The 19,778-nt window shown below is 33.0% G+C and overlaps 2 protein-coding genes across 6 annotated transcripts in view; one reads left to right on the top strand and one right to left on the bottom strand.

Moving 5' to 3' along the window:
- LOC111048200 overlaps positions 1-481 on the bottom strand; it is a 90,196-nt gene extending 89,715 nt beyond the window's left edge. Inside the window, exon 1 of one of the 2 annotated variants that reach the window (XM_039430386.1) lies at positions 59-481. The gene's annotated coding sequence lies outside the window, so the exon portion shown is untranslated. The remainder of the gene's footprint in view (positions 1-58) is intronic. The other variant, XM_039430387.1, reaches the window with a different exon arrangement.
- Positions 482-797: 316 nt separating this feature from the next.
- On the top strand, positions 798-19,778 carry LOC111046686 (zinc finger protein 492-like). 4 transcript variants are annotated; one of them, XR_005571570.1, is made up of 9 exons: positions 798-1,147; positions 1,864-1,919; positions 2,936-3,139; positions 4,173-4,827; positions 6,501-6,753; positions 10,218-10,618; positions 11,637-11,894; positions 13,259-13,351; positions 15,881-19,778. XR_005571570.1 is itself a non-coding variant. In XM_039430390.1 (8 exons), the coding sequence occupies exons 2-8, from the start codon at positions 1,864-1,866 to the stop codon at positions 16,052-16,054; spliced, it is 2,001 nt and encodes a 666-aa protein (XP_039286324.1). In that variant the 5' UTR covers positions 822-1,147; the 3' UTR covers positions 16,055-19,778. The 4 variants fall into 4 exon arrangements, 2 of the variants coding, with proteins under 2 accessions (XP_039286324.1, XP_039286323.1); XR_005571569.1 differs by having other exon boundaries at positions 822-1,147; positions 4,140-4,827; XM_039430390.1 differs by lacking the exon at positions 13,259-13,351 and having other exon boundaries at positions 822-1,147.

The following is a 19,778-nucleotide window of genomic DNA, read 5'->3' as shown; positions in this document are numbered from 1 at the left end:
CCACGTAATAATCATTATGGTATCATAATTAGAATAAATTGTTATCTAGGCTACTTACATTTTATGTGATGCTGAATTAAAATCTCATTAATCCGAACTGTTTTATTATTGAATAAATACAATGAGATCCTTTGGTTTCTTCGTGTGGTATGGAAATGGCACGTAATGGTAAGTGGTAGTTAGCAAGAACCAAGAAATAACACAGTAGTTGACAAAACAATAAAAACTAAACACAACACTACTGTGACTGTAGTTTGTGTATTTTTTCTATTTCTATGGTTCTACCGTTGTTCTATTCTGTTCTGTAGCTCTGTTCTGTTCCTGTTCCTGCTTGAGTGCTTGGTTTGGTGTTTATTGGTACAATTGGGAACTTGGAAGTGGGAAGTGGCAACAAACTGGTAAACCTGAGAATAATATTATAATACTACTACCATTACGGTACGCGGTATGTGGCGGTATGGTACATTTTGTGATGTTGGTACCTGTACCATACACCAATACCGACCTAATTTTTTTTTTGTTTGTAATCTGTATTAAACAGTATAATTTTCCAATTTATTGAAACCATCAACTATAAAAATTTCCAATTTTTATCGGAAGTGAATTGATAAGGCAAGGCATTTTTCAAAGAAGAGACCGATCAAGAACAAAGGATTCTGAAAATGTTATATTTTATCATAGAAATTGGGTTTGAAGATTGATATCAATAAATAAAAAATAATTTAATTCTATTTAAGGATATATTGAGCATTTTAACAGCTTTTATTATAAAATAATCAACAAAATTCAAGTGGAGAAATTTGTGTATACTTTCAAGGTTAACATGTGGCAACACTGATTATGAAAACAAAAATGTCCGATCAGTCCAATATATTTTGTGATTTATTCTGTTGATTAATTTTAGTGAAATTACTGTTTATAATGAATCATAACTTAAAAACTTACAAATATTCAAAGGGTGTCATTGTAGTGGATTGATTTGTGTTTCAATTATTGCTCTTTAGGATTATTGGTCAGTAAATGTTCTTAGCGTGTTTTGTCTCAGCTTGTTTTGGCTTGAGAACCGATCACTTGAAGAAGCTCAACATTCCAAAATGAGACCTGTAGGTTATGCAGGTTTCCTATTTTATTAAAGGAACTGACTGGCGTAAGTTTGGTTTTCAATATTCTATCTTTTAAAATGCTTAGTTAATAAATATTCTATCTTATATTAGCCTCTATTGTCCAAGTTGCTCATATATCGTCAGAATGTACACCTGCCAACCAGCGGGTAACTGGGCTTGTGCCTAAAGATGGTTACTTTGAGTTGGAAATTACCCTTCAATTATTAATGTATTCTCAATGTAATGTCAGATGAAACATTTTCAATAACTTTCATTATAAAACTTCTCTTATCTTAGCCACACTTCTATCAATTCAGTAATATCCCAAAATCCTTTATTTTGTACTACGAGTTATTACAAGTACTTGTTGTTATCCTTACCGTACTAAAGTTATGCAGTTTGAATGAATTACATTATTAAAAAGAAAAATAATGCTCTTATTGGGTGTAAATAGACCCATAAAATACTTGAAAAGTAACTGAAAAATAGTATAGGTTACTAGAAATCTAGCCTGTATTTCTTGTCCTCTAATAATAACTATTGAAATCTATTAAATAATGCTATTGAATATAAGTTCTAGAACATAGTTTTTGAATATTAGTGTATATTGAATGGCACTTTTATTACTTAGTATTTTCTATTTTCTTTGGCATCAACTTTTCATGCAGACATTATTTATTGTTTTGAGAGAATTGTTTTAAAAATTAACTTACTGTATTGTATTCTGTATTTTTTTTATATTGCCAAATAATTTTTGCAGATGGCAGATGCATCAGTACTGAATAAACCAGATGGAAACCAAGAGGTCATTCTGAGGTACGTATTCAATCTTTCCATTTTTTGTACACTTCCTGCACTTTTATCTCATAACTTGAATACATTATTTAGAATTTGAGTTTTACTATAAATACTAAATTGCGATCAGTCAAGTTATCTATTTGACATTTTCAAATTTAGTGAATGGTTGAGCAAATAAAGTAAACTTTTCTGCACATTAAGTGTAAAATATTCGAGTGGCTTGATTTACAATAGATTATTCTGACATAAATTATAGAAGTGTGTAATATGCTTCTGGAAAAGATGCCTAGTTCCACAATACTTCTGCCACTGCAAATATTGACAACAGGGTGAACATCTAGAAAGAAATGTTATTAGAGCTACTATCGGAATATACTGTGTTTCAACTTGATGTATTTGGTTGACACGGCAATAAGGAGGAGCCGGGTACGATTCCTGGGCAGGCAAATACTTGGGTAGTAGCTCTTATAGAATTTCCTTCTAGCTCATTACCATTTTGTCTATATTTGCAATAACAGAAGTCCTCGGCGTGTTTGACAGCATTCAAAGTTAATTATCGTTTAATAGTTATCGAATAATATTTTACTTGATATGCATCTTTTGATAATTCATTATATATTTTTTTGAATTGGTTTAGTAAAATTGGGTTAGAATTTATTGCTCTTCCAGCACTGAAACCCATCTCTCCAATGAAGCAGCTCTATTTAGCAGAAAAATAACACATTTGGTTCCAATAGGAGCCTATTGATACATTTTTAGTCCATCAATAATAATAATAATCATCATTATTATATTTTATTAATAATTATTATGTTTTTACTAACTTATATTTGTACGACATTCCCGTGAGAATCAAAGGCACACTTTTTCTGCCCAGCATAGCATAAATCTATTAGGGAGAATTGAATCAAATAGGCATCATTTAATATTGATTTATGAACTTTGTTGAATAGGCTACATCGTGGACTTTGTTGTGGATAGTTATTGTTGTAATATTATAAGTAGAATGGTGTGATATGATTTGGTTGATGCAGATTTGATTGCCGACAAGTCGGTCTCAATACACCGATGGCTCTTGATTCCAACGCTTGGCACAAAGATCAGCAATTGTTTTTGTCCGACAACCACCATCACAATCAGCAGCAGCAAGCTCAGCCAACCCCGGCCACTGTTCAGACTCAGCAGCGCAGTTTGCTCAAGATCCCTTCCAAGACTTCCATCCTCACACAAACCGAACGGTATGATCACATCTTACCTATATTTTTCACCATTATTTGAAATATTCACTCATTCATTGATTGGTTTACCTATACAAATAGTATCTCTTGTGAAATATTCTCTAATTTATTGATTGATTTCTAAGTAAGGAAAAGGCGTTAGCACTAGGAATATTCATTATTCCGGAATTTAATAGAATACATTCTCTGTCAAGTGGGGTCTAATCCAAACATTTTTCCTCACATCAACGTTTCTCTCATCCTGAGGTAAATAACCTTGAATTTTAGACACTGATTTTAAAAAGTTTGAGTCAGATAACACCAAAAACTTGAAATCGGTCCCGGCTGAAGTATGACAGTCGTAAGGCCCATTGACGGCTTAAATTAGGTGTGGTGGAACCTTCCCGCATGGGACTCACCACCAACAAAAGCCATACGAATTCACTTTTTCTATTAAGTCCATTCTTAACTTTAAAAATAGCCTAAATCTTTCTTGGTCTTTGCTTGGTTTTTATTCAATATTTGATTTATTGAAAAGTGGATAAACTTCTTGCAAGTTTATGACTGACCTTGCTTCATAATATTTGTTGTTTGTTTTATATGCTTCATGTTAATGGTTGGCTGCTATTTATTATTCAGTTATTCATGTTTGCTCTTTTAATTTTTTCTGTTACAAAGTTGCGTAGTCGAGTGGACTAGATGTTGACTTATAAAGCTCTGAATTATAAATTCAGAGGTTCAAATCCGGTCCGGGCAAGATAGTTTTCTCGGGCATCCCCTTGTTTTATATGGACACGATAAGCCTTCGGTTCTGGCTACCTAAAAACAGTCGTTATGTCATGTCAGAGGTCCTGCAATTGATCAGGTGCGACCTGAAAACCGCACCTATGCCATCCAGATCACTCGATATTATTATTATTTTTTGTTCTATTATAATTATTTACCTATTCTATAATGGGTTTTCTTTTTGCCTGAATGTATATTTGTGAGTAGTGTCATAGAAAGTGTTGATATTTGCCAGGTTTACCCAGACGGAGTCTGCTTCAACTTTCAGAAACTGTTTGGAGGCGAGCGGCGGTCTGAAGAACGACGCAGTTATGTTCGACCCCAACCTGCAGCAGCAGCAACAGCAAAATCAAACGCAAAACCAGGGCAACCAGGTCTACAACAATGTCAACGCAGACAAGAAAGACAACGCCGAGAAGTCGTCGGTGGCCGAATTTCCGTTCTGCTACAACGTGAACATGCTGCAGAAGGTGCATCAGAACCAGCAGCAGCAGCAGCAACAGCAGCAGCAGCAGGGCACGTCGACGTCAACCGCGACTGCGGCAGTGGTCACTGACGACAAGGCCTGCTACAGATTCGATGTCGCGCAGCCGTTCGGCTACAACTATGCACTCGTCAACCAGATGTCGCTGGCGGCCGCCGCGTCGACCGCTACCTTCAAATGCGACATCTGCGGTCTCGTGTTTACTCATCTGTCTCTGCTCAACCACCACAAGCGCATCCACAGCAATGGCGCTGGTGGCGGCAACGCGGCTGCCAACACGCAGACCAACAACGGCACCACCAACACGGTCAACACGCAGACCAACAACGCCACCACCAACACCACTCCGCAGACCGAGCGAACCTATGCCTGTGACATGTGTGGCAACATATTCAATTCCACCGGCGAGCTCAAGACGCACAAAACCAATGTGCACAAGGTAGGCCTACACTCCATTTTATATTCCATGAACAATGTGATTAGGTGTTTTCCAATCTCATTATTTCAAAGAAGATAAAGTCAATTTGTAATACTGTATTGCAAGTCAAAATACAATTTATATTCTTTGACGAAGCGCCATTGAATGTAATAAGTTAAGGTGTTTCCCTATTCTCATTATCACAAAGAAGATAAAGTGAAGTTGTAATACTGTATTGCTATTCAAAATTCATGAGAGTAATATTAGTACATCAAGTTTCAGCAGCCTTCAGTTTCAGGCCCTTTTTTTGAAAAAGAAAAAAGGGTCTTCCCATTCTTCTCTGTAAAATAGAAAAAGTTTCTTATCAGGTTCATAACTTGAACTATTGGGTAAATAACTAAAATATATTATTCACTTTGATAATTTTCTAATTTCTTTGAGTTCGAGAAGCAGAATCAAATGAAATACATACTATTCATTTTTCTCTACATTGCAAGTTAGAGAAATTTCACAATTTATTTTATTTTTAATTCTTTGCAATATCCCGTCTGATTTTCCTCTCCAATATATTTATTTTTATGATTGATTTTGTACAAATGGATAAATAAATATTGACGGATTAGTAGTTCAAAGTATCAGTAGCAGTTTTTAAAATGTAGCAACTCAAATCATCTTTCACTGTCTTTTGAATTTTTCCGGTGCTTCATTTAGTGTTCTAAGTTCAAAATTTATTTCCTAAGACGTTAATAAGAAACAAAAATATGGAACATATCCTAGGAAATCATTTCTACTGTTGGTGATCTATGAACATCGTTTTTGGAACTTTCTGAGAAGATTCAAAAGACAAGCTGAAACTACAGCATCGAAGACTCTCAGCTTTGCTGCTGATTGATTGAACAACATTTCCACCACCGCCGGTGTATAACAGGAAAGGGTACTACAGGGTTTTTCAGATAAACGGGAAATTGCAAAACTTAAATAATTTCAAGAAAAGCAAATCTTTAAATAAAGTTTTTCATATCATTCAATAGTAAAAATAATGCCATTTTAGAATAAATAATACTGTAACATTTATTTATTGAAGATGACATCTTGCAGGTGTGTTCCTTCTCTATGCATATCTTCCTGTAGTCTCTTCATCACGATCTCAAATTCCAGTTGTAATGTTACGTCAAACCATGGACAATGTGGTGAAGAGACTACAGGAATGTTTGCGTAGAAAAGGAACACACCTGCAAGATGTCATCTTCAATAAATAAATGTTACAGTATTATTTATTCTAAAATGGCATTATTTTTACTAATGAATGATATGAAAAACTTTATTTAAAGATTTGTTTTCTTGAAATTATTTGACTTCAAAATTTCCCGTTTCTCTGAAACACCCTGTACTATGAATGAGATAACACTCTAGTTGATTTGAAAACATATATCAATTTCAACACTTCTTTCATATACCTAGGATATTGAGAAAATACTTAAATCATTGTTCAGTGACAGTTTTCACGAAAAACTGTTACATATAAAGTAGATATTTTATTTTGATAATGTTTCATTGAATAGATGAATTTATTCATTTGCCAAAAATAAACTATAAAAAAGCTTTACAAAAAAATATATATACTACTGCACTAAACTAAGTGCTACTCTGCTGTTATAGAGTTGCTCAATTATGTGTTTTGCGTTGCGTTGTAGGTGCGTAATTGCACAATGTGCGGCGTGGAGGTGGACTGCGAGCACATGGTGGGCGTGGGTGGCAAGCGCAAGAAGTTCGTCAAGTGCGAGTCGTGCCTGGCCGAGTCGGGCGACAGCAACGCGTTTCAATCGTCGCAGGACCAGTCGTCCTCTTCGGACGAGATGCCCAAGCCGCCGCATCCCGTCAAACGCCACGGCATGGCCCAGATGACCAAGTGTCACAAGTGCAATGGATCCGGCATCATATTCATTGGTCAGTTGCAACTGCTCCATTTTATCAGTAGACTATAAGCATAGAGAAAATATAGCATAACAAGATTTCCCATGATACAGGTAGTTTATGTTCCAATTTTCAAGCCGATTTATCTTTCAAGTGTTTATAAACGTATAAGCATGGAGAAAAATAGCATATGAAGATATCCCACGATATAGGTTAGGTAGTTAATAAAAACAATATAAAAATCTTGTAGTACCCTTTATTTTTTAAAAACTTAAAATATTTTAAAGTTTTTAAATTTGTTAAAAAGTATTCCATGTGAGTGAAGTGTTGTGTTTCTAGGTTAGGTATAGTTTATGTTCCAAATTTCAAGCCGATAACTATCGACTACTGACTATTATTACTGTTTTGGCCTGTTGAGAGTGTAAGAATGGCATATTATTAGAGACTACCAGCGTCACATAGCTTCACGAAAAAGAACTACTAGGACTATCGGCTTGAGTTAACAATGTAATTTGGAACATAAACGCCCTATACCATAGAATATCTTCTCATGCTATATTTTCTCTATGGTATAACTTCTGGCTTCCTTATTACTGCTCTATTTAATTGGAATGCATTCCTGTTTGAGTTACTTTCTGCAATCTTGAGATTACTTCCTGTAATCTTTGTGTTCAGTATTGGCCACAAATAAGAACTAATCAATGTACTTTTCTACGACGTAACACATAATAATAACATTTTATTACAGTTACGTCTAGTATTTTTCAGTAGGCTAATACTTTACTAACCAGTACTTGCTTACTTTAAGTGAATTATATTATTCACTGACAAATAGAAGTTTTATCTGTAATAGAATAAATAATGAATAAACAATCAAATTTCATTTACTGAAAAATTCCGGTCTTGATTGAAGATGAATGAACAAATGGGGTGAAACCCAACTCAAGGGGGGGGGTTGTAATTGCATAGCCACCTCTAATACAAGGCCGCGGCCTACGATATTGCAACGTCGCAGTGTAGGCCTAGAATCTAATACATGATTGTTGAAAAATATTTTAAAAAATATCAGCTGATCTTTTTCACCAATCATGTATTAGATTCTAAGCCTACACTGCGACGTTGCAATATCGTAGGCCAGGGCCTTGTATTAGAGGTGGCTATGGTAATAGTCAAGGGAGAACAATACTCCTCCTTCAACGCCGGTAGAATGGAAAACCATAACTGCTTGATTACAGGGTTTGGTTCTTACCAGGTGCATATAATTTTGACTGGCATATTCTTAGCTTTGCAGTTAGATTGTACATAAATAAAAACTGAAATTATGTTCATGTAGTCCTAGTACATAAACCTATATCTATATATGCCTTCAAGTTTAGATATTCGTCGTATCTTGATAAACTTTACAGGAACTCGTTATTGCACCAAGAACGATATATTATAAAATTTCTAATATTTGGAACTTATAACGTCGATGGACCCCTACAGACTATGGAAGTGGAATTTTCAATAAGAGTGGAATAATTCAATAAATATAAACGGATGTGGGCTAACGTTTTTCATTGTACAAGGATTATTAATGTTCTAAAACTACCAGCCAAAGGATCTTGCGAAGTATTGTTCTTCCTTGAACTCCTTACTCCATTGAGTCGGGTTTTACCACAGCCTACTATAGATAGAAGGTTAGAACATGTTCAATCTGGCAACTTGTGGTTCAGACCGACCATGCTTTATTTGATATGCATAGATTCATTACACCATTAGAAAAATTGTATTTTGTAGAATCATTTGTATTATTGTATATTGTGAAATCAGTTGTATTTGTTTAGTAGGGATAGTAAGTATTTGATTTATGTCAATAATGTGATTATAAACCCACAAAGATATGTAAAGATGGATTAAAAACTATTGCAATTGGATATCAATTCTTCTGTGAACTTTGTTGTATACTATTATGCCTAGATATAATTAATGAACAAAGTTGAATGAATTTATCATTATTCCAGCAATTTATTCTTTCAATAACCTATTAATTCATTATTAATATGAATTATCTCTTCTCTTTATAAGGCTACTTCGAAATTATTAAAACATGATATAAATCTTCAAGTGCCGTACTCTTTGTATTTTTTCTTCCAAAACACGACTAGTTCCAATGGCTTCTAAAGCCATTCTTCCTAAATAAAAAAAGATGAGCTGAAACAAGTCTTGTTTTAAAAGAAAAAAGAATAATAAAGGGTAGGGTACTTGATGATGTGTTTTATTATAAATTGATAGATATTATTACGAACGAAAATTAAATGGTAGTAGAATATAGCCTATTCCCTTTAATAGATATTATTGAACTATCGATTTTCATTACGGTGTATAGTTGGTTATAGATGCTCAAAAAGCGAATGCATTAAAATGTGAAGTTTCTTAAAAAGAAGACAATATTCGACTTTCATATTTTTATTTTACATTTAGAAGGTACTATTCAATACTTTCATGTATTAATGAAATACATTTGATCATTAAAATTGCTCGTAGGAAATACAGACACAGAAAGTAAGTACAGTGAAATATATTGCCAAGCTAGGCATTATACTTGAATCTCCTAGAACTAAAGTTAAAATTAGTCTATCAGTAGTTAATATTATATATTTTTTACTATCATTGAATTGAATCTCTCAGTATTAGTATTTGATAAAGGGCATAAAGCTGGTAGTTAATCGGGAGTCTACCCAAGTTAATTCAATTTGCTCGGCCTGAAGCTGAGCTTGATTGCGACGTTGCCAAGTTGTGCGTTCCAGCCTTTATCTAAAGTAAGCCATGGTTTTACCCAACAAATGAGATCAGTTTTGTTTTGATACAAGTTTTTTTTTCAATAATATTCTTGTACAGATCAGCTTGCCATTCTTATTTTTTTACTCAGCTGTATACTGATTTGTGTTTATTTATTCTATCGCATTTATCAATTTTATCTGGGGCATGAAATTGAAATTCTGTGGTGATTCTTGTGATCTATTTAAATTTCTTCAAGGGTCTTTGCTTTTTGGAATAAAGTCAAATTTATTATTATTGTATTTGCTTCTGTTCTAATTTAATGTGAATCAATTTAAGCGTAAGATAATCTTATTTTGCTCCTACTCCCCACTGGCGAACAATAGTAAACTTATATGCCAGTGGTTTTTCACTAACCGTATATATTATTAGTTTTGTAATGCTAAACTTCATTTTGAATTTTTTAAATGTATGTGTGTGAAATAAATTAGAATTTGAATGAATTTATTCATTCTGCCAAAAATAAATTACAAGTTGAAACTTTACAAAATAGAATATACACTACACTAATGGAAATAATAATATAGGAAAGTAACTATTCTAAACTGAAGTAATTAACATATAGTTGAAAAAAAAACAAAAACTGCTAGTTACTACGATAGATAAATGTATTAGGTCTATGTATAAGAAATGCATTTTCTTATAGAGTTTGTGATTTAATTGTGAACTGGTGACAGGGGGCACTCGTAACGTGGCCGACAAGCCGTACCACTGCAACCTGTGTGACGGCTCGTTCTCGCGCTACTCGTCGCTGTGGTCGCACAAGCGGCTGCACACCGGCGACAAGCCGTTCAAGTGCGACCTGTGCGGCCTGACGTTCGCGCGCGCCGCCTACCTCAAGAACCACATCCGCGTGCACAGCGGCGAGAAGCCGTTCAAGTGCGCCGTCTGCGGCATGCAGTTCTCGCAGTCGCCGCACCTCAAGAACCACGAGCGCATCCACAGCGGCGAGCGGCCCTACCAGTGCGAAGTCTGCGAGAAGACCTTTGCGCGCCACTCCACGCTCTGGAACCATCGGCGCATCCACACCGGCGAGAAGCCCTACCGCTGCGGCCTCTGTGGCTCTGCCTTCAATCAGGTCCGTCCGTCCAATTGCATCAACTTTTGCTGTGTTGTATTCCTATTAGAACTTATTGCAACTAGATACACACAAATGATGCATTAAATTTTGCTTTGTTATAATCCTGTTTGAAATCATGATTATTGAAATAACAGGACAATATTTTGCCCAAGTTTCTATTTTCAATTATTATTATTAAACGAAATCCTAATTAAATGCTGTAAACCACCCGAAGACTTCTGCTACTGCAAATAATGACAACAAGTTATTCAGACTATTTGCATTAGCAGGTCTCCGGGGTGATTTACTGCATTTAATTAGGATTTTCGTTTAATAATAAATATGCATTAATTAGCATTTGAATAAATGCAATTTCCATCTGTTTCTATTAATTTTCACGTGGAAGTGTGCTGGCGAAAAATTTCTTTGGAGTATTTCATAATCTGTCGGAACATTTTCTGGTACTTTTCCAACATGTATTACTTACATGATTGATTTGTCAATCATTCTTGTTAATGATGAGACGGACAAACCATCCGTGCATGCTTAGTCAGATTAGAAATGCACTCGCTAGTTTCATTATGAATTTTTGTAATTGAGTGAAGTGTATAACGTAATAAAGGGGGCTCATAAAACTAATTAACCTTGATTGTAATGCAATAGCTTAATTTCATATAGAGAGTCTTCATAGAACTAGGTTTTCTCAACTATTATAAGAAAAGAATGACTTACGTAATTTTTTTATAGAGAGCGTAGTTGCTATACATTCAGAACAATATAATTTAAAATAATATTAAATGAATTGAGAAAAATATATAAGAAACAAATATCGACTTATTTGTAATGAGCATCGAACAATAAAATACTATAGATGGTTCTGTTAAGACTAAGGTCGGCAGCCCTTACGCTACTACAATTTTCGCCTTTTTCTTGTGATTGAACCACCTACAACCATTTTTCAATAAATTATCTATAACGCTTTTACATGATGTATTTTTGTGATGGTAATAAAAGTGTAATCTGTTTTGCACTACAGGCTACCCACTTGAAAAATCACGCCAAAGTGCACACCGGCGAGAAGCCGCACCGTTGCGAGATCTGCGACGTGCGTTTCTCAGACAGATTCGCCCTGAAGAGGCATCACAACATCCACGAGAAGTACGGCCGCACCGCGCCCAACAATTCGCAAAATTCACAACAACAGCAGAACCCGCAACAACAGCAACAGACACAACAACAGCAACAGCAGCAGCAACAACAGCAGCAGCAGCAGCCTCAAGTTGTGATGGAAGATGTCAGTATCTGAACATTTTGTTGTCACTTCTTCAACCCTATTACATTTGGTATTTAGTAGCGATAGTGAGATTCACTTTTATATTATTATTATTTATGTTATTCATGAAGAATGCTGGCACTTTAACGTTGAACTCAGTACTTTTTATTTTACCTAGCCTAATTTTTCAGGTTGATGTCAGTATTATTATATCAGTGAATATTTAGCTCTCAGTTGCTTCAACCTGAACCACACCTGTATGTTTTTTCATTCCAAACTAACTGAACATCTATAATCAAAAGTATCAATAATTAGTCCAATCATTGATATCACCCTATTATTTAAAATTCTTTTGGTTCATATCAGTTTTTGAATTTACAACTTTCTTTTGTTTCACTCAAATCACACATTTATGTATCATAGCTTAGTTATTAATATAGCTTCACGCAACTGTTGAAATGAATTTCATATTACTACACGAAAGTTGAAGTTAATGCTTTCACTTGTTTCAGCCCGAATTTCGTACATCTTTAGTGTTGAGTGGTTCAATTTAATTAATTTAATTATTACTTCCGATAATTAAACATTATTTGGTAGTTTTTGAATTTTCAACTCTCCTTTCCTTCAACCCGAGTTACACTTGTGTTTAGGTAGCTAAATTATTTTCTCCCAATTACAGTAATTACAATATTTCATGCAAATGACCCTCAGTTTTGATAAAACCACCGTTACGATTAACTTTTTCTAACTACAGTATTAATGGATGTGAGTAATTTTACATTGAATCAATTCATTTTGCACACAAAAAACAAAGTTGTGATTTTATGAGTAATCAAAAATACAAGACAAATCAAATAAAAAATGAGTGAATAGTTGGTAATGGGTAAGAATTTAAATTCTCAATATAAGTGTGAAATAAAAATTCAATTTGGGTTTTCCCACATGCATTTGTTTCGAAATCTTCAGGGTTTTTCTTTGCAGTTTGAAATGTGTACCTTATCAGGTCTTGTATTTTTTTTTATCATTTTATTATATTTTACAGTGTCTATGTACTCGTTCATATTAGAATAGATTAATATTTATAATCTCAACGCATCCTCCTCCCTTCAAAGATTCTCCCATTTGTCAATTTACTGTAAAAACTTGATATATTCAACATTATTGTCAACTTAATTTGGTTTATTATTCATATAGTTCTTTGCTCATCAAAGTATATTATAAAATATGTGCAAGAAATTTATATATTTGAATGGGGGAAATTTCTCAACAACAAAGTTGAAGAAAGAAATATGTCTCTGTATTTGCCTTTTCTAAAAAATCTGAGTTTTGCTATAATTGCAATAATTATTATTATATAATAATAATTATTATTGCAATTTTTTCAGGTAATACAAGGGATACATGTGGATCAGTGCTGAAACTTCCACAGTGTATCAAAATCATCAGAACAGTTTCAACTTTCATGGCAGCCCAATGTGGTAAACAAACCATTTCTATCGTAAAAAGCTCATAATAGTATCCCTAGGAAAGTTAAGGGGGCGATTTCAAGTGCAAGTACTTGTACATTTTTATCCACTCCCTCCTGAGCAGTTTTCTGAAAGGCCTACTAAATTTCGTTTTACTCTTTGTTCAGCTCTTTAACATAGTTTTATTTTCTAAATAAATCCATGCCTTACAATTTTTCATATTAATATTATAAATTTTTCTTCTTATTCTTCACAACTTTTCATTTTCTTTAAAAAATATCTCTCGGATCTTTTATTTCGATCCAGATTGGTTTTCTGCGGTGACTTTCTTGACTAATTAGTGATCTGGAATTCATTGTTTAACTTTAGAGTTCTTACCAGATATTATAGTCATAAAAATTGAACATACCCGAAAAAATATCAATTTTTCATTCCAGCGAGTTCACTACATAACTCCATAGATCCTCCAATAATATTCACAATATTCAGTTGTTTTTTTGTAAAACACTAAATAATCAAAATCAGAAGAATACTTCTAATTTTAATTTCTTGAAAACTTGAAATTCTTATAGAAATTGACTAAGAAGAATCTTTCTGCTTAGTTTCACATTCTTCTAACAATATAATTGAACTTTTTCATCGGAAAACGCTTTCTAAACACTATTGGTGGCGGTGGAAAATTTTCAGCTATCCCTATTAATAATATTATTAAATTTATCTTGGTATTATAAGTGATTGTTTGGCTTTAGTATAAGAACCATTCATATAGCGTAGCTACTATATATGTCACTTTATTTGTACAACTGTGAAGTCCTGTGAAGCAAAAAAGCCTTAACAGAAAAACCTTCACAAATTGAAAGATTTACGACACTAAAGTTTTATTCATTGTTAATTGACTTAATCCTAGCATACAAGATGCTAATAAGTAGTCTATAGTTGACTAGTCTGTGAGATATTACTTTTAACATGAAAAGGAGAAACCCATTCCTCCTTCCACAGTTTGTAGCATAGACACAGACTGACATCCTGCGCACAATTGGATGCGCCGTGTCAATTTGCTTCACTTGCTTGTGATGGCCACATCTCCGTAACATACACTTAAACCAATATACCTGCTGACCAGTAAACGACTTGGAACATTGCCAGCAATAGCTGGAGGAGAGCTCTCTCACACAGACACAAAAGAAGGAGAATGCTGCTAGGTAGTGGGAGTGATTAGTGAAGGATAGAGCATCGGACCTCTCCGACTTCGAGAAAGAGCCGTGTTAAAAGTAATTCCTCACGGACTTTAGTATATGCAACTGTTATCGTGTAAACTAGTTTTGTTCATAGTTGATCCTCCAGCAAGAGGAGCAGATATCATGCCATTCTAATTGCCCCCTCCCTTTAAAAAACCCGATTAGTATCGTTTGAATAACTCTGACTAGTCCAAAATTAGTTAGCAGTCAAGTCTGCATGCACGATAACACTAGCATCATTCAACTAGACTAAACAGTAGCACCGTGTACACCATCTTCTTATTATTTCAGAGCAGTATGATCAAATTTGATCTGGCTTAGAGATTTTTGATTCCTACTCTTACATAATACTAAATAAAAACAATTCTATCCTATATTTCACATTATTTTTTTGCATGTGTCGTATTTATGTTCAGTAGGGTAGACCAATAATGAGAGAAGTCAGGAAATTATTCATGCAAAATTTCCTTGTACTAGATACAGGTTGGGTTGGGGTGGCCCAAAAACCTCGTATTTTCGCTTCATTTTCCAGTTTTCAGCTATTTCCCCCCAATCCATTGATCGGACAGAAAAATTTGCGCTCACCTTTTTTTTTAAATAATAAAATTACGAATGAAATGAGATCATTCGGAACTGTGTAACTCCAATGAGTACTGAGTTATAGTTATAATTTTTAAAAAAATTAGGAAAATTTTGAGGAAAAATCAATTTTGATGAATTTTAGTTTTTAATTAACAATTTCTTCCTTCCGATTGTTACCGTTTAGCTGTTCAATTCAAAATCCCTCTGGGTGAATTTTCGTACTCTAGAGCGCTCTATCTCATATAGATTTCCAGGTGCACCTGACAACAATGATCCTTGTATTTTAGAAATCATCATCGCCAAATCCGTTGTAATCACATTGATATTTCGCACCATGATATAGATTATTATTTCGCACCATTATTAGATCATGTTCTATGAGAATCATCCGTTGGATGCACTTCATTTTAGTATTTCCTAGTGGTGAGGCGCGCTTAAGGACACCTCAAGGATCAAAATTTCAATTACTTATATTTTTTTACACAATGCTCGGATCCCATCGTACTACACTTCATTCTTCTCGGCTCGTCAAGGCGGTTCAAAATCATGGTTTATTAGTGAAATTCGGTCGAAAAATGGAAATCCAGCACAAGGAAATTTTGCATAAAAGAATTGGTTCTGGACTTCTTTTATGTATCCAATTAATATATTAAAAAATCAGAACTACAATGTGAAATGATAGCAGTAGTGACTGGACTATATTTGAATGATTGCATTGCAGATGGGGCAGCAACAGCAGGGGCAACCACAGCCGCAGATGGGTCAGCCGGGACCGCCGCAGCAGCAGCCGGGACCGCCGCAACAGCAGCCAGGCATCGACGACTTGTACAAGTGCGAAATAGGCAGCTCGATCGCCTTTCCCGGCTGCTCGCGTCCGCAGGACGTCAAGCCTTGAGGCTGCACATAGACACTCTCTTTGTTAGTATTCATTTAGATATTACGATAATAACTAACTCTATAATCATAGAATCTAATGCATTAACTTTTAATAATTAAGATATCACATTACTATTACATAATTTTATTAGTATGCAATATTATTATTATAGACAGACTATATATTATTTTTTTTAAGGTGAACTATCAATAATAATATGATAAAACACTGTGTACGTATTACTACAAGCGATGTTCACTCGATAATAATTATTGCTATTTGAGTTTGAAAAAACTATTCGTTTTAGTACAGGTAATATAACTTTGTAGGCGTATTTACTCTGGAATAATATCTATTGTAAAGAAGATAGTATTATTGTTGCTTTACTAGATAGTAGTTAAGGTATATTTGAGTGTAGATGAATGAAGAGATTGCCATCATTTATTTTTATTTGGTTTATGTTGGTAGGATCTTATTTCTTAGTTGCAGAGATTGGATTGTTAGTTTATAATTTTTAGTTGTAGCAAACTGTACTCTGATTACACAATAAATCGAATTTTTAAACTCACATTTTGCAAGTTGAAAATTGAATTTAAATTCATATAATTGCTACTGATAGAAACAAAATAGTTCATATTAAAAACTACAATTGAAAGGATTTTCACATCACATTTTAGACATGAAAATGTACAAATATTTTCATTGCAGTAGACTTTTTTGCAATGAGTTTGATTAGTTGGTGCTCTGCTCTCAATGTTTTAGCTTTATAATAAACGTTTTTATATTTCAATTCAGACGCTTTTATGTCAAAGTAAATATTTTCTTTTAATATCGATACCGTATTTTGAATAATACTAGTTGAACCAATGCCGCGCAAACTTTGCCTGCTTTCTCTTGTATGATAACCAGTTGTGATGAACATGGCCGCAATAATACTACAAGTGACTCGAGTAATTGCATCTTGATGCGCAGTTAACGCTTTCATTGGATCTGTTCCGATTTCTGTATTTATTATTGAAAATTATCAAAACATTTTGAATGATACGGTACCATCATACAGCCTTTTAAAAGCTAAAAGCCCAACCCCTAATCTAAGATTTTACCTGTCAAAAGATTAACATGAATAAATACTATGTTGTACTCTGGTAGTACTTTGAGTTATTTTCCATTTTTGATCAAATTAACACTGTTTCAAATTACAACTAGATCCTGCACCTATGTGAGCGATCACTTTTGTTTTAATACAAATCACTGGTGAATTGTTTTAGTATAACGACTAGAGTTACTGACGAGTTTTTCAAAAGCTTCTTGTATATAATTATTTTGAGATCTCGATTTCTTATGTACTTCATTAATAAAAATCAGTTGAAACCCATGAGGAAGAGATATCGGTTATCAACTCCTCCCTGATAGAATAGTAAGATCACGAGTTGAAAATGAGATGATCTAGTAGGATTAGTAAGGTAATCTCAAGAAGTATTATTTCAATGAAAAGCGAATTGAGAGAAATGAAAATTATTGTTACTTTAACAATTTCTAATCATTTTGCACAATGTAATAAATAATAGTTTTATTGCCTAGTGTTTTGTTATTATTCTAATAACAAGCAGCTATTTAAATATCAGTTATTTTTTGATAGGCGAAACATAAGTTAGATTAACATCGTAGAATTACATTTTTTAAAATAGTAATTTCATGTTAAGTTGAAAATGTAAACAGCTTCGAGTAGTCGAATTTTGTAAAAATTTGAGAAAATTGTGTTGCGATATGCATGAATGACAATGTTTATTTATAGAGGAAGAATCTGAACGTTTATGTAAATATAAAAACATGTATTATCTGGTAAAGCAACTTGAAGAAATATTTGCTGTCATTGAATATTTGTCTTCCACAATTTTTTTCATTATAAATTTATGTTCGATTCTTGAACACGTTGTCTATCAAAAGCTTATGTGGAAGTAAAAAGTAAGATTATCATATTTACAAAACAAATTCTAACACAATTTTCTAATATTATTTTCATTTAAGTCTTGAAAAAATCTGGTTTTGATGTTGATTCTCAATTTGTGTAAGCCCATTGTTTAAATTACTAGTGATTGCAAAAATTGATATTATTATTTGTATTCATGATGAGATAGGCTAATTATTATTTCATTTGAAGCGATAATTGTATGATACCTATTATTAGTGCGTGGAGTTATAAGTTTTCATGATATAGTTTCAAGTAGGTTCTGAACCACCGAGAATAAAATTTAAAATATGTTAACAACTTAAACTGAAAGTTAGTGGTGCTAGCCACTTTAATAATATATTTATAGTACCTAAAATATTGGGAATAACATGAATTAATTTTAAATGTTCATAATACGATATTCCTTCAAGATCTATAGATTGTAATATATAAAATCTATTCTTTCCATCTACAGTTGATTGGCATGTTAAGTAATACAAAAGCTGTTCAATGGAAGTTTGAGAACTCACAGAGTTTTTAGTTGATTGTATATTTCTAAAAACATAATGTTTTGCTTTAACTATTGTACAGCTATAATTTTTTTGTTTATATTGAAACAATATATAGACTACCTATACAACTATTGTATTTTGTTTAAAACATTTTTCATGCTTATTTCTCATTTGAAATAGCTGATATTATTTTTTATTATTCCGTTACGCTGAAATTACTTCTATATAATTTACAAATCTTTATTAATATTCAAGATCTAACTAACCGGCAATAGTTATTGAATGTAGCACGATTGTAATTGCTTCAATGGTATACAACACACAGACATACTGCATGTCCCTCTTTAGGAAAAACTTCATATCTGTATCTGACACATAATTCTGAATCATTACTTCCTAGAAGAAATAAGACTAAGTTTACATAAATATTGCAAACATTTTTATAAACTTATCATATTTTTTGTTTCATTTCTGGTATCCATTGAAATTACCACTCAAATTAATATTGATACACTATAATTAAAATAATACAATCACATGGAATATACATTGATTTTCTATTTTAAAAAATCGTGAATCTGTGATTCAAATAATATATTTGTTTTCTTGTAAATAATTTTTATAATCATATATATATATAATTTATCTATATTTAATATTATATACAAGCAGAACTGCCTAAAGGATTTTATTGTCTTGTGTTTTGTTTGTAAATAGTTTTATTTTTTATAAAATTATATAACTTACTAGTTGTAAGTAGAATTTAGAAAGTGAGACAAAACACTTCTTCTTTGTGTTGATTTTTAGTGAATTACTGTATGGATTTTCAGCCATCATTAGACAAAGTGTATGTGTTTTTCGTGTTGCATTATCGTCAGCAGTATATATAAATAGATATCGTAAGGTTTGTATGATGAAAATAAATTTTAGGACTTAATAATTGAATAAAAGTGAATTAGTATTTTAAATCATTTCTTCAGAATGAATTATGTACTTCTGATTATTTCTAAATATGATGAGTTATTGTTTCAATTGGTATAGGTGTTTATTTTTATTATTATACATTTAAATGTATTTTGTGCTTCAAAATGTAGGCTATTTAGAAGTTTTATTTTGTAAAGTTGAGTGTTGATAAAATGTTGTTCGCTGAGAGAACTGATATTATTAACTGATATCATTTTAATCATTTTTGAATCAATTTACGTCAAATACTCAATTTAAATTAGTATTATTTCAAGTTTAAGTTGTGTAATAAGAAAATAAATACTATGTAAAACTA

The sequence above is a fragment of the Nilaparvata lugens genome, chromosome 6 (genome assembly GCF_014356525.2).
Source record: "Nilaparvata lugens isolate BPH chromosome 6, ASM1435652v1, whole genome shotgun sequence".
In the NCBI taxonomy this organism is placed as follows: Eukaryota; Metazoa; Arthropoda; class Insecta; order Hemiptera; family Delphacidae; genus Nilaparvata; species Nilaparvata lugens.
Note: the sequence above shows the minus strand (reverse complement) of the source record. Positions and strands in the feature narration are given on the sequence as shown.

Excerpts from the sequence above, each read along its gene's own strand:
- LOC111046686 (XM_039430389.1), top strand. The coding sequence starts at position 1,864 with ATGGCAGATGCATCAGTACTGAATAAACCAGATGGAAACCAAGAGGTC. Across the intron at positions 6,754-10,217 it reads ATCCGGCATCATATTCATTG|GGGGCACTCGTAACGTGGCC; the intron begins GTCAGTTGCAAC and ends AACTGGTGACAG. Across the intron at positions 10,619-11,636 it reads GTGGCTCTGCCTTCAATCAG|GCTACCCACTTGAAAAATCA; the intron begins GTCCGTCCGTCC and ends TTTGCACTACAG.